Source organism: Balearica regulorum, chromosome 12, assembly GCF_011004875.1.
Source record: "Balearica regulorum gibbericeps isolate bBalReg1 chromosome 12, bBalReg1.pri, whole genome shotgun sequence".
In the NCBI taxonomy this organism is placed as follows: domain Eukaryota; kingdom Metazoa; phylum Chordata; class Aves; order Gruiformes; family Gruidae; genus Balearica; species Balearica regulorum.
Window position 1 is genome coordinate 3,584,181 of NC_046195.1, and position 27,646 is coordinate 3,611,826.

Genomic DNA, 27,646 nt, shown 5'->3' on the forward strand with positions numbered 1-27,646 from the left:
ATGCAGAACCAAGGTGTCACAAGTTTTTAAGCGATATCCGCTGTTTTTCAAGAGATGTAAAGACTTCTAAAATGTTAAATTATATTTTTAAGGTTCTGTGGTGGAACTGTGTTAAAGTTTAAATTAAAGATAAATAATGTAAATTTTTATCCTAGGATGGCTTATGTGTACATGCAAATAATTTTTCACTTCAGTGTTATTCTTTGCTCTGATTCTAGTCTGAAGCACCATAGCTGCATTTACTTGTACTGTAAAATGCAGTTTTGTTATTAAATACCCCAGCCTCTGATTTTAAATAATAGTTGAGAGTTTCTTCCATTCTCATGAGGGTTAGGTATGAAAACCCTCCGAAAGAATCCGGTGAACAGTGCCTGATTTACACTGCCGATAAATAACAAGTAATTTATTTTACTTTAATTTGTACATTGTGATTTCATATCTGTCAGTGAAAACAGCACTACGTAAGTTACATATCTGTTGAATTGGAAGTTGAACTTGTATTCTCTACCAGAACGTTTCATTAAGAACAAAACCAGAACTGAGATGTTAAATGTAACAAAAAGATTTATAGAAGGATTTGCAACAGATTATTAATTGATAATCACCTATAAAACAAAAATAGTGCTGATTTGATTTTTAAAATCATAGCATAATGTTAAAATGTCTGTGATATGTGTGACTTTTAATGCCTTTCAGAAATAAAAAATAGTTTCAATTTAACAAGTTCATCCTAACTGTACAATACTTGGTAATTCCTAATACTTCTTTGCACAGTTTAATTCCATTCGCTTTAACTCAATGCGATTTTTCTTTGTTGCTTTGATTAATTTCCATTCAGCATGATGAAAGTATCAGAAGGCACATGGAACAAATTGAACAAAGAAAAGAGAAAGCAGCTGAATTAAGTAGTGGAAGACATGCTAATACTGATTATGCACCAAAACTTACACCATACGAACGAAAAAAACAGTGTTCATTATGCAGTGTCATGGTAAGTTGGATTGAGGGAGTACTGTCAGAATTGCAAAGCCAACCTAAGCCTTGAAGCTACCAATGATGCTTTGTTCACAGATGAGAGTACTGCCCATCTGCTGTGTCCCTGCTCTGCTCCTGTAAGGTGCACCTTATTTTCGATTCTTCTGTCTATAGATCAGGTGGTTTAGGGAAGATTTGAAAGAACTGGAGAGTTGTAGGTAGAATGGAGAGTGTGGACAGTACTCAGTTGTTAGCTGTCTCTTCTAAGAAAAGCAAGAATTAGGGAGCATCACGTGAAGGTAGTTAAAAGCTAGGTATACAGCAAAGAATGTGGTTCTTTACATAGCAGGTAGCTGAGTCGTGAACACCTTGTTATAAGATCCTGTGGATATTTGAATTTAATGCAAGTTCAGGGGTGATTGGACAAGCTTCATTGGATTGAAATTCACTGAAGGCTGCCAGATACTGAGAAACCACGTCAAGCTCAAGTTCTTGAACTGAGTTTGGTTGGAGGCTTTAAAGTATTGAAGGGGAGAATCAGTGTTTGCTTCATCTCTTACTTTTCCTTTGGTATAGTACTTTTTGGTCACTGCTGGAAACCAAATGTTTTGCTAGGCAGACCTCCCATCTTGACAGGGTATCTCTTCTTGTGTCCACCATTCCATATGTCCTAGGAATGGTGGAAAAGAGGAGGGCATGCAGCCACTGAGTAGGAAGCAGGGAGATCTGTTCTTCTTGGTAACTGGTTTAACTGATTTGCAAAGACTATACATTGTTGAATAAAAGCTTATACCTTACTAAGCATTATTTCTCTTTAATTGCTGAATTGCACGAGATTGCACAGGATCACTTCTGGCGGTGCTGGAACAGAAACTGAGGTTCAGCAGTCTGGACTCTTGTATATTCACTGGTCATGCATTTCAGAATGAAAGTCCAATACATGAAGTTAGATTGAAGTTAAAATGCGATGAGAAGCCAAGATTTTTCTTAATTGCTTATTATACTGCTGGCTAGCAAATCATTATATAATTTCCTCTCAAGTCCTGCATAAAAGATGTTTATATAAATTAGGTTGAGGAATAAAATACCGTGCTTGGAATTCTAAATATACTTCTGACAAATTGGCATTTATTATATTTACAATACTGTTATTTATAGCTTACAGAATTACTGCAGAAAAAAATTACTATTAAGTCATTGTCATTACAGATTTCATCAGAAGTATACCTTTTTAGCCACATTAAAGGGAAAAAACACCAACAAGCTGTGAGAGAAAACAGTAGTATCCAAGGACGAGAGCTTTCAGATGAAGAAGTGGTAAGTTTAGTAATATTTTTTTCTAGATTAATTCTAGTTTTAGATGCGTTCCAGCTGAGTAGCCTAGCATGGGAGTAACAGTGCCTTTTTGAATATCGATTCGAAAGTTTTGACTACTGATGAAAAGGAACGAAAGAAACAGCAGATTCAAATACTTTAGGCAATTGCCATTTGAAATAGATGGTGTATAAAATGTGACTAATTGCTTTTCTGTTATTCCAAAGGTGGTTTTCATCTCACTATATTTATCTTTTCCTTATAAAAATCTGATGTGTTGCAGGTGTCTGCATTTTGCTTTACTCTTTTTTTTTTTTTTTTTGTCCTTTTTTAGATTACCAGATGCGTTATCCTATGCATCAAGGTCAATAATGCTGAAAACTGTAGTACTTTAAAATGTAAGATTGGAAACACTTTGCAAGTATTAGTGTTACTACAAAGAAGAACAATTACTTTTTCAGTAGCTGCCTTAGAAGAATTGGCACTTAGGGTGATTTTTAGGAAGCATCGAGGACACTTTATACTAAATCGAGAAACGATGCTGTTTTAAAGAAAAGATTTCTGAATGGCTGTCAGATTTAATTTCTTGTTGCTGCTGCCTGAGTTAAACTCTGATATTAAGTCAAGGCCTTTTCTAAGAGTGAAATTATAACAGTCAGACTTTGAGTTCTGTCTCATACAAAAAATTCGTGAATGCCCACGTATTATGCCTGTCACACATGAGGAAGAAATACTGTACAAGCCAATTCTCCAGAGCTGATTCCAATTTAACTTCATTGTGTTCGGAAATCTGTTTCCAACCACGCTGATGCAAGTGATTCAGCTCAGTACTTCTAATTTTTGGCTGTCTCCTTCTTTCCTTCACAGTTCTTGTTACTGTTTTTATTTGTTGAAATCTTCTCTTTGTTTACAGCTTCTTACATCCAGTAGTAGCTTCTTTTCCCTTTTAAAAAGCTTTGGAAAGTTAAGTCTCTGAGGTACTGAAATCCACAAAGCCGGTTATCAGTGGGAAAATGGAAAAATAAAATTGGAGAGATACAGTAGTCTCGAGGAATCCATTTTTGCTGAGTTGCAGTTTGCCTACCCCTTCCTAACTGTAACAAATGTACATAAACTATCTTTTCAGTTCTTTTTTTCCTCTTTTACAGTGGTTAGCGGGAGTTGTGTAGTTTTGGATTTGGTTTTAGATGCCAGGTTTACCTACTTGGATGTATGGGAGAAGGCTTCATACTGCGTCTGATCTCCTAGAAATAAAAGTTGTGAGATTTCCCAGAGTCTTTTGTGTTGGTACATGCACCAGAGTGTGGGCAATCTGTAATATTGGCATTTTCTTGTATCTGTCTAGCTGCTGATAACTGAACTATGGTACTTGCTGGGCAGCTATCTCTGATAAATATGGAGGAAAAGAGTGAACTAGATTTTCTTTTGACTGGGTTTTTTACGCTATTCACAACACCTAATTTGACAGCTTAACAATTCCAGCTTCGTTGGTGAAAAAGAAGTTCCACTAGAGGGCACAGATATCTTGATTTTTGTGGTGTCCAACATCAGATGCTTAAATCCAGTGCTCTTCAGCAAAACGTTTTGATGTGAACTTAAGATTAAGGTTGAGGTTAAATGTATGGGATTCTTTGAATACGTACTTAGTGCAGGAGCAAAAGGAGTAAGCAGTTTTAACTGAATAAACAGCTCGATGATTACAATAGCAGATTTAAACATCCTTAATCAAGATGGTGCCTAGTATTTGGCATACAGGCGACATATGGATACTTCCATTGTTAGATATTTAATACATTATTTATAGCTATATTTTAATTAGTCCATTCTGAACTATACTATTGTAATCTGAAATTTCCTTGGCCTGAGGCTCTCTCTGTTTTGGTTTTGTGGGGTTTTTTGTTGGTGTGGTGGTTTTTGTTTTTTTTTCCCCAAAGAGCAGTAATAAGATATATGTGCTGTAGATACGGTCACTGTAAAGGAGCAAAGCAATTTTATTTTTCAGAGCAATCTGCTTTGTGTATCTCTTTGTTCAGCATGCATAGTTAATGCCAGACTTTGCCTCCCCCACAACTAAAGCATTCAGTAACTTCGGTTCAGTTTTGAAATACTTGAGAAAAAATTTCCTAAGTATTATATAGAAGTAAAATCGTATTCCAGGGAGGCATAATAGTATTCATAGTTACTTATTCATCACTGTTCTCAATTTTATAGTCAGTGAAGGTATCCGTAGTGAGAACATGCTTGTGCTACTTAAAGTTATTACTTGTCATCTGTGATGTCTTCAGATTATATACATCTTGTCTGTGACCCTTCTTCTTTGACATAAAAGATTTTATTTATATCACCTTTGACCTAATAAAATTTCACCTTTAACCTTATGCACTTGACACCTCAGATAACTTACTCTTGATCTTTGACTCATTTTGTGTTAAGCCTGTTAAGTATAATAGGTAGCTGCCTAGAAAGTAAGCTTTTTTTCAATTGTAATCTCACCATAGGATTTCTTCATTATTATTATTATTACTACTTGAGAAATCACAGAAGGACTTGAAATATGGTTATTTGGACCATATTGGTATCACAGAAGGTAAGATATAAGTATTTCCTTAAGACTTTGGAAACTGATTAACGTGATTGAATGATATGTCTTGATGCAGTAGGGACTTTTCTTGGTGGATTTGACTAAGCAGAAAGTTAAAAGCTGTACTGAACAATCATTGATACTCATTTCTCTGGGCCGGTGGATGTTAGTAGTCGATCTTGCCAGATATAAAAAGAAACTATTATATTCAAGATTCTTCCCTTTGCCATAGCATCTATAATGTTTGTAAAACTACAGAATGTTTCCAAGGTAAAGATGACTTTATGTTGGAGCAGTTTTCATTGTTCTGGAATTAAGCATACATTGTGCTTAATTCCAGCATATATTGTGCAAGAGCTGACAGCTAGTATTACATCATCAATAAGATGAATTCACTTGTAGATGCAATATATTTAGTGAAACTCACAAAGAAAATAGTTTTGTTATGAATGAAGATACTAAAAATGAAAAAGCATGTAGTTATTTCTAAGATTATATGACAGCTTCATTTCATCTCAGCTTTTTGGATTTTCTTCATTTGGGTATTGATTAGTCTCTAGCTGAGAAGGATGTAGGTTACTCTTAATTTTGAAACAGTGGTTATATTGTGAAAGCAAATTAAGTTCTATTCACATCTTTTGCTTCCTTTTTCACTTTTCTTTTGTCCAGTCTCTTATAAATACATTCATTCATGTATATGGCGAAACTCTTCAGCTGGTAGGCTTCAGGCTAAATGTTGTCTTTCCTTGTTTATATTTCTGAAACTCACAGTGCTATCACTGTGCTGCGTCATTTCACCGTTATCTTCAGTGCAGTGACAATGTTCTATCTGCATTTTCTCTCTGCGCTTAAATGCATGTCGTCTTCCACCAAAGTTACAGCTTTATCTTGTTTTCACACTGCTGTTTTTGATGCTGTTGATTTCCTGTCCCCTCTCTTAATATTCATATTAGTTTCATGTCAGGAAGAGATGTAAACAATCTAAGAAGTTTGTTTCATTGGCTTCTCTGGAGTTAATTACTATGGTTGAAGGTATGACTAATTGTGTTGCTGAATCAAACCCTTTGTGACACAAAGGGCTTTTGCCACGAAGTGCATCACTTGAAAAGGTGCCTGCTGAAAGCCATAGGAGAACATTCGGTGACTTCGTTAGACTGAGGAGTCTCTGCAAGGACCTTGTAGACTTTCACTCTCACCTGTAGCTCCTAGATTATTTATTCGTTTTTATGTCCCTCTGCTTTCCCTCTTTTTTTTCCTTTGCCCTCCTTGTCTATCCTAGTTTGCTTTGAGAAATACACATAACATTGGTAATCCTTATAGCTTCCTTCTTGGAACCATCGTCCTATCTCTTGTCTGCATCTCCTCTCATCGAAATATCATGGTTTAAAGGCACTTTTTGAGTGCAAGTCATGTAGTTCCATGCAGTCTATGGATGTTTCTAATAAATGAAAAGTAATTATAAAAAACATGCCAAATAGATAGCTTGGCAGGGGTTTGGTTAATTTCTATAAGGTGCATGCTAGAATTTTAGGTATTCCAAAGCAGGATGGAAGAATATTAATGAATGAAAAATGTCCTTTTTCTGTCAGGGAAGAAAACTGACTCTATTGTCATGATATAAATGAAACAAAGAACTTCTCAGAGGTACATGTAGATCAAATGAAAATATAATCCCATGATGGAGCAAAGAGATTGTTGTCGTCTGCAGATTGGCAGTGTTAAAATGTGAGGATTTATAGAAAAGCATGGCTGCTTGAGCCCACCCGCATTCTTTTTTAAAAAACCCAGATTGTCAGTGACTAAAGCTTACTCTGTCGTGTGGGTTGTCAAGTTGGCCGGGGTTGCGGTGCAAGCCTTTTCTGGCATAGGTCTGTCTAGATTGTAGCGGGGTCTGATTTACAACGTGCATAACTGCGCTGGCAGGTTTCCCTGGTACAGGCACTGTTACGCTGGCAGAGCTGCGCTTTGGCCAGGATGTGGTGAGAGCCTGCCTGCCACAGCAGAGTCCTGCTGCTACGAGCTCTGTTCCAGCCACGCAAGGTTTATAGCTGGGACAACACACAAGCAAAGTTGATGTTCATATGAGTTTGGATTTCTGAAAGCTTTTTAGGGATGAGGGGTTGTTTTTCTTTAAGAAACCGAGCTGTTTTCTCAAAGTTGTGTGCTTCTTCCATTATTTCTTACAGAGGAAATGACTGGGGGAAAGAGATGTGGGAATGTTTTCATGCCTGACCTTTCCTCTTTTTCTTCTGCATTTACAGGCAGCTTTCTTGTCTAGAGACATGGTGATGCCTGGATTTTGCTAATATTTTTTTTATTCACTATGTTTTCATTAAAATTAAATTATATATTGTTTTATTGCTTCAGCCTTAGCAGTATTGGGAAAAATGTTTTTTGTTTTCCTTTCTGAATCAGAGTGTTTTCAAGTTCTTTTATTTAAACAAGGAGTACTATCCTATGAACTCCTTTTGTAACCTAGCTAAAAGATATGATTAAGCAAAATGGAAAATAATAACACTAAAGATGAACTTTTTTTTCATTTCATCTAATGGAGGAGCCTGGGGTATTTGTACTTGTGGGTATGTGATCTTCTAAAAATTTTTAAGCAAGATTAAAAGTTCTCTTTGTTTCTTCTTGAACATTCATGTGTATGTTACCTGCCTACTTGTATTGTGTTGCCAAGAGTGTTTTTAGCCGTCTTTATTCTGTTTTTCACTCGTTAGTAATGAAAGTCCTTAGCATTCAGTTTTAAGCTGTTGTCTTGTGTTTGATTATTCAAGGCTCTGGACTAAAGCTTTCATGTGGGTCTGATTTTTTCGAGTATGAACTCTGTGTGCCTAAGGTCTGAAGCCTTGGTCTTACTCTGGTGTATATTTGCACTTCAGTCTCTTTCAAACATCTGTTACTATTTGAGCAATCAGCTATGACCATTACGGTACAAGGAGATGATCTTCAATCAGCTCTGGTTGTACATAATACTTAAATAATTTCTTGGTAATACAGTGGTGCATACGGTTTGGTCATATATTGGAAAATATTCTTGTTTCTTTTATCACAGAGTTACAGAATATAGACTTCATTGTAAACTATTTTTTTTTTTTTTGGCATCTGATTATTTTTTCCAACAGTAGCCCATTTTTCTTCTCTATTGCTTAGTGGAAGCAATCTGTAAATCACTTGCAAACAAGAACTCCCCATCCCAATAAAGCCTCAGGTTCTGGTTAAGTTTGCTTTACTTGGAATTTTTTTTTTTTTCTTTTTCCTGAGGAAGGGAGGATTGTTTAGAGGGGTTGTATGTTGCTAGAGGGATGGAATTAAGCCAAGCATCTGTGGTCCATTTTTGTTTATGGATGTTTCATATCTGTCAGATAGCTGTGGTCCTTTCAGCGCAGGAACCTCTGGCCTTGTAATTCTGCTATGAATATATTTGTCCTAGAAGAAGCTGTCATGAATGATCATGTAATTATAAAGTTTAATCCATGATGCAGTTTGCAGAAGGTCTCTGGGTACCCCGTACATCAATTCCAGTTTTCGTACTTTATGCAGTAATAGCTTCTTACCTTTAATATATTATAAAGTGTTGTTTTTCTTGGCAAAAATGTGCATGATTAATTGTTTATTGGCTGTGTCTTTAATTGTGATAGATCATTGCCAACAGCTGCACCCTTCCTCCTTTTGGCTTAGATATCTTGAATATTCACAGCCAGTAAGAAAAACTACTGCTGGCAGGGCAACTGCACTCTCATTTCCCCCTTTCTCTTGCTTGCCCTTGCAGCCAGATGATAATGTCAGTGCCTTCCAGCTTTCTTCCCTAATCTGCAGAGTGATGCTTTCTATGTCCAGTATGGAGAATTCTCATTCTCCTAGAAGAAACAGCTTTACTTTGCCATCTGTTCCCATGTTTTGGAGTGACAAGTGAGAAAGGGAATGATATTAAAAATCCCAAGAAATATCTGAACCTACTATTCAGAATACTATTTGCTATTTATCTTAGTGGCAGGCTGTCGTATCATTGAATTTATTGGACAAGCAAGGTGACTAACAGTGCAGTTGGTAATAGCGGTAAAGAATATTTAGCTTGGACATGCTAAAAAGTGGTATTACTCCCTCATTTAAAAAATCTAATCTTAATTAAATTCAAGTAGTAAAGGAAAAACTACTTTTACAATGAAAGGTCAGTCTTCGGTTGTGAATGAATAATAGTAGTTTTTTAGTGCTCTGTACTCATCTTCTAAAGTATATTTAGCGTAGAAATGTGAATAATCTCAATTTTGAGAAAATAATACTTGAATATCCATTACTTTATGACCTGTTTCTTTGCATATCAAGCACTTGTAATAACTTATTAATGGTAATAGGTAAATACCTTCCTTATTTTGAATCTTCTCTGTATTTTGGAGTGGATCATCGCTTGTGGTATTATAACAGTATTTGATCGCAAATATTTGATCTCTTCATCATCAAGCATGAATGCCCGTTTGTGTTTCAAGCTGTCATTGGTTATAACGCTGATAAATGAATTTTGCATTTGATGTAACTCATAATCTGCGTCAGCGTCTGTTTTCCATATTAAATATTGTCCTAGGCTATGAGGTAAAAAATAAAATACTGAGGAGTTTTGTTGAAACATAAATAAAATCATGAACAAATATTCCTGTGGTAACATGATTTAGAATTGAACCTTAAAAACTCTCCAAAATTTGGCAAAAACATCCCATGAGTGATTATATACAAGTAAGAAACCGTTATTCCTGACATTGGTAATAAATATTGAAAACATTTTTTAATTATTTTCTGCAGTTACAGGATATTGTTTATTTTGAAACAGGTAAAGATGTTAATCCAAAAGATATATGTAGGCTTCAGAATAGTTACCTATTGATTCGCTAGAATATATTCCTTATGTACCTTACGTTTATATAAAAATACTCAGTTTGCTATTAATTTTTTATTAAAATGGTAAATGAATGACAGCAAGTATTATCTGATATAAGCTACTACAACTATTTCTTTATAATCTTCCTCATGTTTATTATTTTAATGCTGATACGACAGAGCAAGTGAAAACAAGCGCTTGGGAGTTCTAAAGATGGAATTTAGATAAATAGCTAGAGTCAGATATTTTTCAAGTTGCCTTGGTCTGCAGAATTGGGTTAGAAGACTTATAAGAATGCCTTTTCTTTCCAAACTTGGGGATTCAAGGTTGGAAAGAATACAAAAATAATAAAAATAACCAGTCTTACAGTATTCTCGTGCTTCTGCTTCAGTTCTGGCCAGAATCCAGAAATACGGAAAGGAATGAAAATTAAAAACTATATATATATATTTATAAATATATATCTTTGTATTTTGTAAAGATATATATTTAGAAACTTTTGAGATTCCAAGAAGGTAATTTTGGCTGTGGTTTTCGGGTGAAAGTCCAGTAGCCAGAAGGGTTTTCCCCTTGCATGAATTCGTTAGTTTATACATAATGGCAACATAGCTAATTCAGCACTGTGTCGCACACTGTATAGAATGGACTATACGTTGGAAAGGTCAGACCTTTGCATGCCTGTCTCTAGCCAGTAAGATTTCATGCCAGTGCTGCGTTGTGGTAGCACAGGACACTCCAGAGCTTATAGAAAGCAGCAGAAAATACTTGATATACTAGGTGATGATCCTGGCCACTCCTGCCAGCAGCTGACTGGCTTCAGACCGGAGGATTTTCGGAGCTTTCCTTCTGTGGCTGTTACCGCTACGTGTTAAGAGGGATATTGCGCTTCGTGAGAGCCAGCAAGGAGCAACGTGTGCACAAGAGAACAGAGGATCTTAAGTTATGACTGCCCTACAGCAACAAATGCTAGGCTGTGATTTTCTTCTCAGCTTGAGCAAATACAGATGCTTCACTGCAATATTGTCCTACCTGTGCAGTCTTGCCCCAGGCAGAATTCATAAAAAGGCAATGCTTGCTTTCATAAAGAAAGGAAAGGGAAATAAGTATTTGTGTTATGCTCACCTCCAATTTTAGAATGGGCAAATTTTGTTAGGAAGAATTCTGTTTGGCACGCTTGACATCACAATTTAATAATGTTACTATAAATATTTGCTGAGTAGTGAAATGAATAGTGGCTTATATGTAATACAGAGAGCCAAAAGTGTCATAGTCAAAGAGATTGGGTAGGAAAATAATTTTGCAGTTGTGTTCTGGTTTGCTAAATACTTCCATATCCAGCACTTAATCTGTCAAGGTCAGGTACGTGGATGTTGTTGCTGTAATCAGGACATTAAATGGGTGAGCCAGTCAAGGATATTGGTCTTGTGAATGGGTATTGTATGAAGAGCGTATTAATTAGGAAATATATTCGCCAGCTGTTTTATTTCATATAGATTGCCGATGTTCAGAATCCAGTTTATGGCATGGTTTTTCTCATCCAAACTGAAGCAGACTGTACTCAATTGTGTAGCATTTCAGCATTTTGTAGTATTTGCTACACTTTTCATGGAAAAATTTTGCAATTGTGTTTGTTCTGGAGTCTGAAAAATTTATTTTATTTCAGAGAATATTGATAGCAATGCTGTAATCCTTGTAATATAAACATGTCATATAAGAAAAAGGGGTGTAATTCAGTGTATAGAGAAAAACTTGGTTATAAGAAGCACTTAGTCAACTAAAATGACCAACTTCAAGATATGAAATGAACTGGGTAGTTTCTCGGTTTCAGGAAGTTGAATTGGAGTAAGGCAACAACCAGCAACAACGTGACTTCATAGATGACCTTACTAGTTTTAGCTGTAATGGTTTTGGCAACTCAATTTCTCACGTAGTTTGTAGAGAAGGCCCATCTGTTATATTTGGAAAGTTTCAGGATTCTGAGGGACTAAAAGAACAGTTGAGGATGGAGGGAGAAGAGAGGAAAGGTAAAGACGTTTTCTGTAAATACTCTAATTTCTATGTTGTCTGCTTTGTGGTGGCTGCAGTTCTACACGTGCATTTGATGTCAGTTTTTTATCACCTTACTTGTAAATGAAGTATTGAAACTTTTACAGGAAATTTATTTCAGTTGTTTTAAAAATGACTTCAGTGTTACGTAAAAATTATTAGAGGTCTATATGGTTACGTCAAATAACAGCATTTGTCTATACAGAATGCCATTGAAATATCAAATTGTATATATTTACCGGATTACTTTTATGTTTCATAAGTTTTTTCAGCTAAAGACAGTCTTCCTCTGAGAAACAGGTACAGTATACCTTATGAGTTTTAAAAGTAACCTTTAGCTTTGGTGAATGTGTGTAAATAACACTGGAGAGAAATAGCAGGAATATTTCCACTGTAATGCATCACTGAGCTGTCAACATAAGTATATATAGAGGAATATATACAGATGATCATGAAGAAATACATCAGCATTCAATTCTTATTTCTGTATTTTGCAGCTGTACATCACAACGCAGTACAGACCAAGTGCTCTGTGTCATGCAGATTCTGCCATCTTCATGGAAGCTGATACCTTATTTTGCGACATAGTTGATACCAGCTGTGCAAGTTAGGGGATGAGTTATCGAGTATGAAAAATGACGGCAGAAATCTGATACTGAACAACCATCATAGCTGGTTCTAGTGTAATCCTGAGATAAAAAGTTTTCTGTTAGGACGAAACCAGCAGAATTGCTGTATTATACATAGGTCTTTAAAACAAAGCTTGAGAAAAATTGTGCAGCTAAAATTGACATTGTTGGTGTAGAAACTGAAACTGTAATGAACATTTTTGGTAGGTGTGAATACAGATCTTAATAACAGAAGCTTTCATGAGAAAAGAGCCTTTACTTAATAATGTTTTGCATTTATAATGACCTAAATTCTCCAAAGATCTGGTGGTTTACTAATATCTGAGGGTTTGGAGTCAGAACGTGCTCAACATAGCACAGAATCAGGCCAGTAATGCTCCTTCACATTGTCATAAAAACAAACTCGGAATGCCTCTACGGAGAGGGTAAATTAGTCTTAGTAATTCTTACTGCATTTAGCATTTACTTATATAAAAATTACAATTAAAAAAAGTAAAAGGTTTTCAGGAAGAAGTGACTAGATTACCCAGTTATTCTGCATTACCCTTATTAGAAATAAAAAACCCTGAAATTGAGTAGTTTTTTATTGCTCAGAGGATGACAAAATTTTGCTTTCTAAACACTGCACTGGCTTCGCTCCCTTTCATACACTTATGGCAATTACTTTTAGGGTATGTTAACCTGTCCAACTAATAGTTGTGCAGGTAAAATTACTCATGAATTTAATTATTTAGAGGATTGGACATACTGTACTTCAGTGTGACTCAGTGGATTTTAAAACCTTTATTTTTTTCAGACAACTAGTAGAAGCTTAATAAAGCATGGGAATAAATATTTTTACACCGCTTTGAAGCGTAACGCAGCAGCAGCAGCTATCTTCAGATGTCAGTTGTTATTCAATACCAAGCTATTAGTTATACTTGTTTCACACGTGAATGGCGTAGGTCTGCCTACTGTGCTAATCCTGCGCTTTGATCTGTACCTTCACAAAGTGACTGTTTTTGTGGCACAAGGTATTATTACTCTAGTCTTAGGTTAATGAGGTGTATGTATGAAGTCTGATACTAATCCGACCTGCCACACGTGAAAGCTGAGAACTCTGAGAAACATCGTTCATGAAGGTGCTTGAGTTCATGTGAGCAAAATGGTTTGTAACCATCCTTGGCCCTCACTGGCTGAGAAATGAATGTGCTTCTTGAAGCCTGTAGCTCTCTTTGAATCATCTGCTGAGCTACAGATAAGATTAAGAAAAAGAGATGGGTGTCTGTCAAGGGGATACAAGGCTTTGTCTCGCTCATCATTTCTGCCTAGCAGAAGTCTGATAGTATGTTTGCAATGGCCGTCGTGCAGCAGCAGGAGGAGAGTGGGCTGACCGCACCTGGATGGAGATGTTCTGCCCCTTGGGGAAGGTGGTGTCCATTTCAAAGCACAGTGTGAACTTCATTTTGCTCTGCTATCACTTTGGAGGATAGAGTAAGTAGGTTGAAGATCTGATGATCCAAAAAACCAGTTTCACTGTTGAACAGAGATGTAGAAATACAGTAACCATCCTCATTAGTTTTGTATATTACAAGTGCTTCATCTTATAAGATGTGAGGTAAACTAATGGCAAATTACAGTGCTAGGGTGTACTAGTTCAGTTTGGAAAGTGGGCATGTACAAATCCAATCCCACTGAAATAATTATTTTCTTTTTTTTTTTTAACAACTGAGCATCCACAAAATGTCACAGATTAAGTACCCTGAAGCTTAGTAGCAAAGCAGGAGTAGTGTCATAGTCTGTTCTGAGGAAATCCTTCCTTTTTTTAACATTGAAAAACTCAAACCCATCAGTTTCCTGTGAAGTTTCAGTTTTATGACCAGGTTTCTGTTTCTTAAAAGAAAGTTTAAGGAGAAAGCTATTTTTGGGTGGGTGTTGAGGGATACGTCTCTCTGAGGAGACAAAAATGAACTGGGGTTTCATAACCAGCACTGGGATGGTTGCTGCTCTGTGCTACTACAAACTGGTTAAGAACTAACTCATCAAAAATGGGGATAGTTTGCTAGTCTTGTACTACTGAGTCATGCTCAAAGGGTATGGCCCTTTGGGATACTTGAAGATAGCTTTCCTTTAAGCACTTCTTCCTAAAATTAAATGGATAATATTAAGGAGTAGGGGGAGTGCTTATGAAAGCTGTTAGAATTACTGTTACATATGGATATAGCAATATCCATGGTTTGAACAACTTGTACGATACACTGGGGGGAAAAGTGTCAAGATGTACTGGAAGTTATACAGGGTAGGCAGTGGAGCAAGGTTAAAGTCAGCACTACTTTTAGAATTTCCTTACATGATTATGCTTGATTCCTTATGTCTAATATTAATTCAGCATTCATTTTGCATTCATATGATTTAAGATAGAAATTTCAATTACTATTTTGACCAAATATATAGTGCTGTGTTATATCATGCTGCAGTGCTTTACAAAAACTAAATGGTCTTTTTCCAGGAAATTTCACAGAGATTTATTTTGTTTTCAACAGGCATAACATTTTCTTGAATCAGTGAAAGAAAATATAGGTTGTTTTCTGGAAAATACTGTCTATAAACTTTTTAACACTTGGCCTTTTACTTTGAATTTGAAGGATACTTACCAAAAAGGAAGGAATAACCACATCTGATTGTGGCACTAATCATTTTCAAGGATAAATTATCCTTGAAGCAGTGGTGACCTATACTTCATAATGTGCTCAGGATTCTATAAGAAAACAAATGTAAGATAAGCCTCAATATATTAGAAATGGGGTAAATATCTTCCTAATAACTGGCATTAAACTAGTTGTTTATTGTTATTTGAAAAAAAAAAAAAAGAACAATTGGCTGTTGTACAAGCAGCCATAATGCAACGTGGAGATATGGTGTCCACTTGATGCATCGAGGTATTCGTATGTGAGATTTCAATAGCATGAATGCGTCTGTTAGTCTTTTATTATCGTAGAAAGACGTTGCAGTATCATGCAGGCCGTCAGGTGGCACATTTTTCAACTGAAGTAGGCTAATTGAGGACATTGTAGTGGTTTAAATGGGTCACTTTTAAAATTGTGTTGATTAAATTTGTTTCTTGCACTGACAAAGGTCTGAAGTACATTGATAGTTCAGAAGAGGTTAAATTCGGTAATGCATGTTTAAATTGAAAAGTAAGTTTGGAAGGGGCACTCATAGAAATCCTTCTTGGTTGTTGAAATCTAACTTGCTGTATAGAGTACTTTGAGTAAATTTCTAACTTGAGAGAACTGCGGAAAAAGAAGGTAATCAACAGTTTAGCTGCTGGGGGGTTTGGGGATTTTTTGATTTTTGGGAGGGTTTGTTTGCATCTGTAGTTTCTGGATAGATCGCTGATGACTGGGATTGTTACAAGCACCTACATGGCCATTCATGGGCAGCATAGGTCAACCAAAATTGAGAACAGCTTTAGGGGAATAGCTTTGTTGGTTATTCAGCTCTAAATGATAAATACTTAGTTTAAATGTAGACTTTGAACTGTATGGGGGTAGTCTGTGCTTTCACTGTAAGTACCTCTAGGGAAACAGGAAATTTTTGGTAACATTTTTTTAAAATCTTGAAACAAAGCATTTATTTAAAATCACATGGTGTAATCACGTTGTCTTTTTCTTGCATACCATTATGTAAAACCTGTTGTATTTCATATTAAAGCATTTCTTCTTTGGACAACTGAGATTTTACCAGTGTTTTACTTACATGCCAGTTTGTTAATGTGAGAGGAAAAGGAATATTCCCATCAGTAAATGGTAAAATTTTTAGTGACGAGTAGTTGCAATGTGTTTTAACAGGAGTTAAGACAAGTTTAGATTTTCATGAAGAATTAAAATCAGAATTGGCTCATTCAATGAGTTACGTTGGTAGGGCAGGGCATTGGTTTCATGCAGCTGTAAAAGGCAGCTTGGAGGAGAGGGAGGATGTCAGCTTGGAGTTCATACTTCTTAGGTCACAGTTTCTTGAAAATGAGGGCTAGTGTTTATTCTCCTTTACTTCTCTCAATAATTATTCTTCTTTATTACAAAATACCTGGGATGTGTTCTCTCTAGTGTGAAATAATCTCTTTCCCAAAATTTGTTTTAAAATTTTTCTTCATTTTCTTAACCTTTTGTTAAATATTTACTGCTGTTGTTTCCAGAGAAGATAATCTATAGTCTCCATCACAAACTGTAAGATGAAATATTATTTCAATATTTTCTGCAGGAGCACCTGTCATTAAAGAAGTACATCGTGGATATTGTGATTGAGAGTTCTGTTCCTGTGGAACCATTAAAAGATGGAGAGGAGAAACAAAAAACTAAAAAGAAAGCCAAAAAGCTAAAGGCGCGGATGAACTCCAGGTACTACAAACTTCTTTTTAATATTTTTTTCTTTAAGTTTTGTTCTAAACTTTCCCTTTTGTCCTTTAGTATAAGTGCAGGGGAAGGCTGAAAAAAAATTTAGAATTATTTGCTTTGGGAGTGTCTTGAAAATAACACTGATGAGCCTAATTTATGGCCACTTTCTCTGATTGAGAAAGAAAACTGAATATCGATCTGGAGCCCTTGGTTTCACCTGTTAAGAGCTTTTCTCATAATTGGATGCCAGTGCCCTGCCAAAACTGTAGCCTCTTCTAGCATACAATAGCATGCTTAAATTTGTGTAAACCATGCCTATTTTTCTTTCTAGCTATTGATTTTTAAATGAAGTATCAAAGAAAATCAATAGTAATCAACAAATAGAAGTCAGCCTGCTGTAGTGTCAAATCCCATGACTAAATTTAATCATTTTTTGTTGCCTGTCACAACAAAAAGAAAGTTAAAAATATCTTAAAAAGGAAAGTGAGTTGTCAGAACTGCAACTTGTTATTAGTCTAAAAAGTGACATCTGGAAATCGGTAGGATATGCAGGACATCATTGGATCATGAACTGGCAGTGTCAGTCTTTGTAGCTACATAGTCCCCAGGTGAGGTTAATACTTAACTATTATAACTTTTTTGCATTTATCTCTAAAAATAGTTCTCAGAAGGTAAGAGTCATTGCTACCTATTTTCTCTGCCTTGTTTTTAAGCAAGAAGGGTTACAGATAAGAGAAAATCACCTAAATGGATTTTTAGACCTACAGTAAAAACGAGGTGTTTTATTAACTCATTAATAGTGCTAATAATGGCACATTAGTCTTCCAAAACACAATACTTTTACAATGTATTACTGTTTCAGATTGTTTTCCTCTTTGGAGGAGCAAATCTACTATCTGAATGCCACATTAGAAGACCCTGTTGAAACTGGATAACATATTCTTCCAGGTTTCTGATTGCTGAAGGTGCAGCATTATTCATATTACCTGGTGATTTAATGCAGTTATCGGGTCCAATTTTAATTCTTTCTCAAGAGCTGCTTCTGTTGAATTTAGTCAAAGATTTGTCAGACCTAGGAATACAAGCTCAAATAAGAGTTTGTTATTGGCACTGATAGTTGAAAAACTTTTTTAAAAGGTTTTTGTGGTGGGTTGACCCTGGCTGGGGGTGAGGTGCCCACCAGAGCCGCTCTATCACTCCCCTCGTTCACCAAACAGGGGAGAAAAAGTATAACAAAAAGCTTATGGGTCGAAATAGGGACAGGGAGAGATCACTCACTAATTATCGTCACGAGCTAAACAGACTGAACTTAGAGAGGAAATTAATCTAATTTATTACTAAGCAAAACAGAGTCGAGGAATGAGAAATAAAATCAAATCTCAAAACACCTCCCCCCACCCCTCCCATCTTCCCGGGCTCAACTTCACTCCCGGCTTCAACCTCCGCCCCCCCCAGCGGCACAGGGGGACGGGGAGTGGGGGTTACGGTCAGTTCATCATGCGGTGTTTCTGCCGCTTCTTCATCCTCAGGGGGAGGACTCCTCTCATCGTTCCCCTGCTCCAGCATGGAGTCTCTCCCACAGGCTACAGTCCTTCATGAACTGCTCCAACGTGAGTCTCTCCCATGGGGTGCAGACCTTCAGGAGCAGACTGCTCCAGCATGGGTCCCCCACAGGGTCACAAGTCCTGCCAGCAAACCTGCTCTGGCGTGGGCTCCTCTCTCCACGGGTCCACAGGTCCTGCCAGGAGCTTGCTCCAGCGTGGGCTTTCCCATGGGGTCACAGCCTCCTTCAGGTGTCTCCACCTGCTCTGGCCTGGGGTCCTCCACGTGCTGCAGGTGGAATCTCTACACCCCCTCATCCTCCCTCCATGGGCTGCAGGGGGACAGCCTGCCTCACCATGGTCTTCACCACGGGCTGCAGGGGGATCTCTGCTCTGGTGCCTGGAGCACCTCCTCCCCTTCCTTCTGCACTGACCTTGGTGTCTGCAGAGTTTCTTCCATCTTCTCACTCCTCTCTCTGGCTGCAAAAGCTCTCTCTAACTGTTTTCTCTTTCTTAAATATGTTATCACAGAGGCGCTGATTGGCTTGGCCTTGGCCAGCGGCGGGTCCATCTTGGAGCCGGCTGGCATTGGCTCTGTCAGGCACAGGGGAAGCTTCTAGCAGCTTCTCACAGAAGCCACCCCTGTAGCCCCCCCACTACCAAAACCTTGCCACGCAAACCCAACACAGTTTTGAATTCTAATGTGTTGGACTGCTGGGTGAGTCAGTGTATTTGTCATCAAAAATTATAAGTAAAACAGTAATTAGGGGGCATCGTTTTCCAAAGGTGATATACTATTGAAAAATACAGTGAAAATTTTGAAATCTAAGAGAACTTATATTGGCAAGACATGAAATTCATGTTCATTAAGCTTGTTTTTAGTTTTAAAGGGTGACTAAACTTTTCCAAGGGATTACTGTCCTTGAAGATAGACGTGACTTAAATTGAAGATTTCACCATGAGTTTTCTAATGTTAACACAAAGGACTTACTAATAAAAATGTCCAGCAGCAATAGGAAACAAAGATTGTTCCATGGAATTTTGAACAAAAAATGGATGAGGGGAAAAAAAAAACCTATTTGGAAAATCAATTTTAGCCCCCAAGTCTTGCCAGTCTTCTACAGTTACTATAATTGACACTTGAGTAATAGTAATAGGCATAGTAATGACAAACACTGCCTGGATGATCCTGTGTGTAAACTTAATACTGGTAAGGTGGGGAGGTTGTCCATGTTCAGAAAATGAAAGAGGATTATCTTAAGTTATGTGGCAAAAGCAATTAAAGCAATAACCTCAGAATTACAATATGAAATACTAAATTAAATAATTTATGTAATGTCTGCTATATTTCTGCCCAATAATCTGGACAGTACTACCACCATATGGCTGGGAGTTTACTGCTCAAAATCAACTCAAAACTTAGGCCAAATAGATAGTTAAAGTACTTAATTTATTGAGGATGGTTTGAAAGGAGCATTCATGTTGATAATTCATAGTTGCACAGGTGTTAGCAGATTATCTACAAACCATGTTTTAGTACATATTTGAACTATTCCTCTTCTCTAGAAAAAGAAATAGTTAAAACAGTCCCCTTTATATCTTAAGACTTGAAATTATACATTCATTTCAGTTTCTAAGAAGCTGTGATATTTTAATATTGAAAAAAATAAATAACTACATTCGAATAGGTTTCTGTCGCTCTCCTGAGTTTCTAGATCTTAAATCACTATTACAATATCAAAGCGATGAAGGGCAAAGGTGAATGAGGGGACAAATTGTGATCAATGGGTTATTAGATATGTTGAGAAGTTTTGTTAGTCTTATTAATTATATTTACAACCTAAGCTATTAAACTGGTGCTATAGTAACAACTGATATATAGCTAAGTAAATTATCTCGGGATAACATGTGTGTGCTGCTAGCAGAAGAATACTTCGGTACCCACAGGGCAAAAGGAGATTTGATGAAAGCTGAACTCGAGCAATCGAGGTGTAGTTACCAGCTAGGAAGTATGTACAGTGGAGATATGCTTTGCAACAGATTTAAAGCACTCCAGTCATGTTCATTTAGTAACAGATATTTTAGGTGATTATTCACGTTTGACTGACTTGTCTGTAGAAAACTCAAAGGTGAAATGTGTTGTTTCTGGCTAAGAGGCAGGAAAGAAGGCAAAAGGTTAATAAAGGAATCTCACCTTCATGTTTAATACTAAATTCAGTTGTGATTAATAGCATTATTAATGATCCACAAATCAGAGCTAGTGGTAATGTAACAATATTTACGTGTAGCATAAGTTGTATAGGTCAAGCAAGCCAAGGGAAAATTTGAGTAGCTTTGGAAAACTTGGTCCACTTGGGTGAACAGAAAATACAAAGAAACGTTTAGTATATGTGTCTGAGAGAAATAATAGGAATTATGTCTTTACTAAATCTTTTTTTTTGCAGTGCAGCAATGCAACACATCTCCCATTGGAAGCCATTGTCAAAATCTTAGATTTTAAAAAACCCACAATTGGAGGTCTGTAGAGTTGGCAAGAATGTCAGCTGATGGTAGTTAATATTCAGAATACCTTGGAAATGAATAGGAAACACTGTTTGTATGGGTGAAAGTTGCCCCGAGGCAGACTTTTTTTTTTCCTACTTCTGTCCTGAGGGGCTTTTGGCACTTTGCGCTGGGGCTTGTTATGGGTGCTCTTGGTAGAGACAGGTCGGGCACCTAATCACGGATTTAGTCCAGCATGCCAGTTAAGTTTCCTTCATGTGTGTGTACAGTTGTGTTTTTTGAAGAATTTTCCATGTTCCAGCCTCAAGAGCCTTGAACAGTGGATCTCCCTGAAGTCCCTAGTCTGTGTTGCATCTGTGAAGTCTTCATTTCAGAATGAATATGGAAGGAGCAATTTTAACTGATCAAATGTTTTTAACAGCTAAATGCTTTTACTGCCTGCTGGATGTTTCTTCATCACAGGGTTCTGTGTAGAACTGAATTTTTCTGCATCGCTGTAGTGTCTGGATTAGTTTTAGGTTGTGTGTGGTTATAGAAGGTTACAGGATTCCCACCCTGAATCCTGTTTTGGTTGAGGAGCTGGTGATGGTTTTCACCTGTTGGCACAGGCTGGCTGGAGTCAAAGCAAGCAGTGGAAAAACAGTCTTGTCTGCCTCTTCCTACTTTTTGGCATATTGCCAGTGTAAATAATACTTTTAAGGGGCTAAAGAGGTTTGTGTTTCTATTTGCAGCAGTAAAACAGTCATGTGTGGAGGTATTTACTTCTGTGCTGTATGCCTAACAAGGTTCATTATGTTACAGTATAGTCGTTAGTTACATAAAAAAATACTCCTGTACCTGTAAGTATAACAAATTATTTATATGTTAATTATAATCTCTGTGATGTAATGATCTTCTGATCTGCACTCCATGTCTAAATTACTAATATTTTCATCAGATGAATGTGGTAATTTTTGTAATAAGTAGTAGGTTACTGCAGTTGTCATATATGTCGCTTGTACCATTTTTACCATTTGGATAGTCAACTTAAATGCACCATTTGTGTACTGATGTTATTCTGAAGTAGCAATCATAAATTGTTAATGCCCATAGTTAAGCATCGGTATGGATTATGACAGGGCAGAATTGACAGAAAATGTCGAGCGTTACTATGAAAAAGAAAAACCCCAAAGGTTAGAATTATCTCACTGGTATTACATACTGTACATTTTAGACAATAGTCAATAATAATGAATATTTTCTCCTCCAGGGCTAAAGAATATGAGAGTTTGATGGAAGCAAAAAATGCTGTCTCAGATTCCCCATTTAAAGCCAAGTAAGCATTTAACTTTATACATTTTAGACATACACTTTTTTTTTGTCTTCCTGTCTGTAGCAGAAGTGCTTCTGAGATTTCCAGTGGAGCAGGTGTGGTAAGATTCCCACTCAATATGGGGCATATTGCCATCTTGAATTACAGATCAGTTTCTAATACAAAAGGTCAGACGGTATAAATGCAAGTTTTTCTGGAGGCACTGTGTATCTTGAACCATGTAAGATGCAATAGTAAAGAGAACACATGCTCATCCTTTTCTTTCCTGGAAGCAAGAAGTTTCCAGCTTTGTACTTCAAGACTGATGGTGAAAATTCAGCACTGGAATTCTGGGACTGAAAATCTTATGTTTGGCCTCTGTTTGGTCAGAAACAAAGGTTTATATGATGAAAGCACAGATAATTTAATGCACAGATGTCTTAATCTGGCATTGAACTTTTCAAAGAATAGACCTTTTTATTGTCTAGGATAAGGCACAGATGAAAACAGTTGGATGGTAAGATTAAAACAAGACTTGTTATCACTGACAAATTCCTCCTCCTTCGTTTGAAACTGGAAATTGCTCAGCTTTTGCTTTCTGATTCCCTTGAAACTGGTTGGCAAACAATGCGGAATTTTGAATTTCCAAAAAGCTTTTGTTAAAGTCTATCACCAAAAATTTAATAAAAGCTATATAGCTGTAGTCTAAGTGGAAATAAGTTAAAAAATGGAAAAGAAGTAGAGTTTATGATTGGTCCTTGCAGAATAGAGAGATTACCCATAGAGTTCTGCAGTCCTAGGGTGTTCAACATATTCACAGATGACTTGGGAAAAAAGAGCAAGCAGTGAGGTGACACAGTTTGATGCTACTGCAAAGATATTCAGGATAGTAGGCACAAGAACTGACACTGAGTAATAATTTTGAAGAGAGTGAGTGGCTCGACAGTAAAATGGCAGGTGAAATCCAGTGTATGTTAAGTGCTATGCAACGGAGGGGGAAGGCAGAACGCAATTATATCTTCACATACAAACTGTGTGCTTTGAACTTACGGAAGTGCTAGGTAGTTCCAAGAATATATCAGCTCAGTGCTCTTAGCAGTTAAAGGAAATCCTTTGTCAAAATTACTTAGAAAGGAGCAAAAACAGAAGAAGGAATGTCATTATGTACAAATGCCTGGGTCATCTACAGCTTTTGAATACTAAGTGCAGTTGTGGTTCTTCATCTCAGAAAGGATCTGCAAGAATTGTTAAAGATTCTGAGCGGGCAGGAGAGGAATTCGGTAATAATTTCTGGTATAACTTCTGTATTAGGGACTTAGTTAAACTAGTACTTCCCATTCTGGAGAAAAATGTGATAATGGGAGGAAGTTTTGATGGGGATATGTTACAGAGATCTGCAAGGTCATAAATAGCATGGAAAAGACGGGTGTTGGTTGTTTGCTGTCCTTCCCAATATGAGGATGGGGGACCACAGAATGAAGATGGAGCCAGGTTCAAAAGAAACCAAAGGCAGTGGTTCTTCATGCAGTGTGCAATTAGATGTATGGGACTCACTGAGAAAAATCATGCAGGTGCTAGAAGTTTACCTGCATTACTGCAGATCTAGGAAACTACATCCAGCCCAAGAGATTCCTAAGCTGAAAATGGTGACAAGAAATGGATTAGTAAAGAGGATTATGTATGTTTGTCGTGTTTTTAATGTTCCTGAGACATCCATTTGCAGTTTGTTGTTAAACAGGATAGTGGGCAGATGGTATGCCTTTCTTCATAGCTCTGCTCATGAAGTCTGTGGCAGGTCAGTCGAGAGGCTGTGGTGCCTCAACAGTTGGATTCAAACACCTTCATCCTAAAATTGCAACTGCTTTCCAAGTTGGGAATAATTGTCTTCAGACTGAGGTAATAACCTGTACCAGATCCTGTATGTTTTGTGGTTGTTTCCATCATTCATAAATTGCTGATACACTAGAAAGCAGCATTTATGTATCACTTAGTGTGCTTAAGATGTTCAGATCTTTGCTGTTAGGCTTCCTTGGTTGGATGTACAACTAGCCTGTAGGCCTTGTCTTTCACATAGTCTTTTCAATGGTTTATAAACCTGCTGCTGAATTTCAGTATGTATTTTAAAATAATAAAAATCCATCACTGAGCTTGACATAAGAAAATGAAAGATCTCCACCAGATGGCACACCTGCATAAACACATTGGGGAAGAAGGTTCTGTTGTTGGCTTCGTTTCTTAATGATCAGCACTTCAATTTTCAAGATTAGTTTCATGGCAGATTAAGACTTTTAGATTTGTAGCTTTTGTGTTTTGCTTTTCTTTGCTACCAGAAAATAAAAAAATTAGGGTCTGGTTGTCAGAAAGTAGAAACGTGGGGTGTTTGGGTGACTCTGAAAATACTGATAAACTATAGTGCTTCCACTTTAGTTTCTTTCTGACTTCTGATTATCGGTGATGTACTTTGGTCAGTTCTGTCTCAATTGCAGTGCAACAGAAACTCAGATTTTTTTCAATGTTTCTTTCTTTCTTTTTTTTTTTTTTTTACAATCTCGTGACTGATCCTGAATTTACAGTTTTCATTTCTCTTTACTTAATGACATGTTAGTCTGCTTTCAGGCAGAATCTTCTGTTCCATCTGCTTTCTTACTTTCCTCCTCTTTTTGTTGCCTGTGTTAGGGCTGTACCCTTTTAGATGTGACCTGGCATGTTGGCCACTGGGTAGCTCACTTTCATCACAGATCTTCTGGTGATCTAGCAGTTGCTTGCATCTGAATTTTTAAAACATAGTTTCAGATATCATACTGTTATTTCCAAAATTACACAACCTACCTGCTATGAAGGCTCAAATGTTTGCAATCTGCTTTGAAATCAAGGAGGTAACAATGAAAATTCAAGATTTTTTAAGAAGAGAGGACTGTCTGTGAGTCAACCGGAAGCCTAATTTATTTCAATTAAAATTTGTTTACTTTACACAATACATGATACAAAATGGAAAATGGATAGGGAAGGGTAGTTTTATCCCTTTTTATGTAAGGGAAAGGATGAGAGGGCAAGAAATGTCATGCGGCAGTAGTTTTAGCCCAGACTGTATCTGTTTACATGGAGAAACATATTCTTAATACAGGCAAAATTAATAGGAAAACACCTTTGAAAGGAAAACTAAGTACAGAATCCTACTTAACCAAGACCAATAAGAATTAGCTGAAAGATACAAACAGTAGTAGATCTCCACTGAAACATTATTGCATTGAGAAGCTGTGAAAATAGTCAGACTATTGCCTTTTTAGCCAGAACACAATGTACTCTACTATGAGCTAATATTAACTGCTACTGTACCTGGCTGAGAGAGAGCAAACTCTTGCCAGTATTAGGAGTCTTAACAGCTATCCGACACACTCTCAAGAGATCTACAAAGTTATTGAGGAAAGTCACATCACAGGATGAAATGAGTAAAAACTTGAGAATGCTAAAGGTGTTCTTTGTGTCAAAACAAATGGCAGTATTTTTTAATTCCAAAGGAAGGTTTGAGGTATTCAGACTGGAGTGAAAGTATACTAATGTACAGAAAATATTTCTTAACGTAGTGCGCTGTGGAATTTTAAAATAACAAAGTTCTTTTTAAATCCCATTTAAAATGTGACACAACTGGTAGGTTTATTTGCTTAACAGAAGCAACTGTGTTTTAGAATGAAATCATTAAATATAACTTTCTCTTATGCTTCCTGGCTTACGCCACAGTGCTTTACTCCCTTCTCTCCTCCCAAATTGATTGTGTCTTTGCAAACAACTAAAACCATTTATGGAATGCAATTTCTTATCTGATTTTGGTTCTTAGTCATGCTGTCAGTTGTTACAGAAGAAAGACAGAACCCAGAATTAGTCTCTGGCAGGTAAAAAGCCTTTTTAGATCACCTTTAAGATTAAGCCACCTTAATATTATGAGACCACTGATTTCCTGCTGCAGCTGATAGATTGTTTCAGTAGTTCTTGTTAGTTTATGGTTTGCAGATTTATAAAACCTTTTGCACTAAGGAAGCACTGATCCAAGTGCTTTCTAAGCTTTACATTGGTAATACACTAATATCAATAAGCAGACAGTGTTTATCCTACTTTGATAGACATGGTATGTATAGCTTTTTCAGTTTCAGAGCACTGAATCTGATCCATGAGTGGGATTGTGACGGCTCCAAGCAGCTCTTTTTCAGAAACAAGAGTTTTAGAAGATACCGGTAACAGATTTTTTTTTTTTTTCTTTTTAGTATCTATTAAAAAAAATTTGTCCCTTAATGTGGCTGGGGAAATAATTCCAGATACTGCCCTAATTGATAGATATTTTGCTCTCTCAACTATTTTATGTGGCGAGAGGGACTTTCAAGGAAAAGACTGTGGACATTCTCACCTGGGAGCAGCCAGTCTGCTCCCTGGCCTCTCTCCACTGTGCATTCACTGGTTGGGCATTGCTGGCTCTTCGGTCATCTTATAAATGCTGGTGGACTCTTGATGGATTTGTAGTATTAATTCATATGCTCTGGGAACTGATATGAATGTCATTATTTAGTGTCCAGTCTGTTAAGTTAGCCTGTCAAAAGACATGTCAGTGATGGCTCGCTCTTTTTGCAGCATTCTCTGGCGTCCATCGGAGCACGTTTTTAAAAGGGAAGGAAAATGTTTTCACAAAGTTGGTTTTATTTCCATCTATTTATTATCTTCTAATCCAAAGGCCATATACTTCAGTGTTAAAGCAATCTGCAAAGTGTAATTGTCATACTTTAATACAACAGGGAGAGTAAGGTAATGAGAGATTGCCGTATGCCTAAAGGGAGTTAGCAGGATTGCAGGGAAATAAAAATTACCCCCCCTAGTCTAATACTTTAGCTAGTCTCTCCTTATGCAAGAAGGAATTGGGTTTTTTCACTTTTTAAAAAAAATTTATTTACACTTTTTTGAACTATGTAAAGGGGCACTTCAGATAGTATGGAAACGGGAACCACCATTATCCTGAGAAATGACTGCAGCACAAAAATAGGAAAATTAGGAAATGAAAAATTATTTCCTGTAAGAATGGGCTGGAGAAAAGATGGGAATATAGTGTGAAGTTTGTTCTTGCAGAGGCCCAAAGCTAAATGCCTTTAACAATACAGTTCTTGCTTATTTTCCTTATGGCATATCAGTGCATTCATAAGATAAACTTACCTTGTAGGTTTTCTTGGTGTAGTAGGCTAGGGTCCAGCTAGGCCAGTTATAAGATATTATACCAAAATACTGATTAGTGGAGAAAAAAAAAAATCAGATAATCTCTGAAGCTGGAAGTATTTCTGCAAAATTTAGTTTCTAAACAGCTGGGTGAACCATAGAAGAGCTGAAGTATAAATAAAATAAAATTCAATTAAACTTTTAAAAAAGATAAATACCTGCTTTATGATTGGGTAGACATAGATGTCGTCTTCAGAGAATTGCTAGAGCATTCTTACAGGATTTCAAATAAAGAAAATAATCTTTATAGGAATTTCTCAGCTGC

The 27,646-nt window shown here is 36.8% G+C and overlaps 1 protein-coding gene across 1 annotated transcript in view; it reads left to right on the forward strand.

The window, feature by feature from the left end:
• Positions 1-27,646, forward strand: part of SCAPER (S-phase cyclin A associated protein in the ER) — a 161,412-nt gene that overhangs the window by 54,783 nt on the left and 78,983 nt on the right. Inside the window, exons 19-22 of the mRNA XM_075764713.1 lie at positions 839-991; positions 2,185-2,292; positions 16,661-16,797; positions 22,087-22,152. Of these exons, the coding sequence (XP_075620828.1) occupies positions 839-991; positions 2,185-2,292; positions 16,661-16,797; positions 22,087-22,152 (464 nt within the window). The remainder of the gene's footprint in view (positions 1-838; positions 992-2,184; positions 2,293-16,660; positions 16,798-22,086; positions 22,153-27,646) is intronic.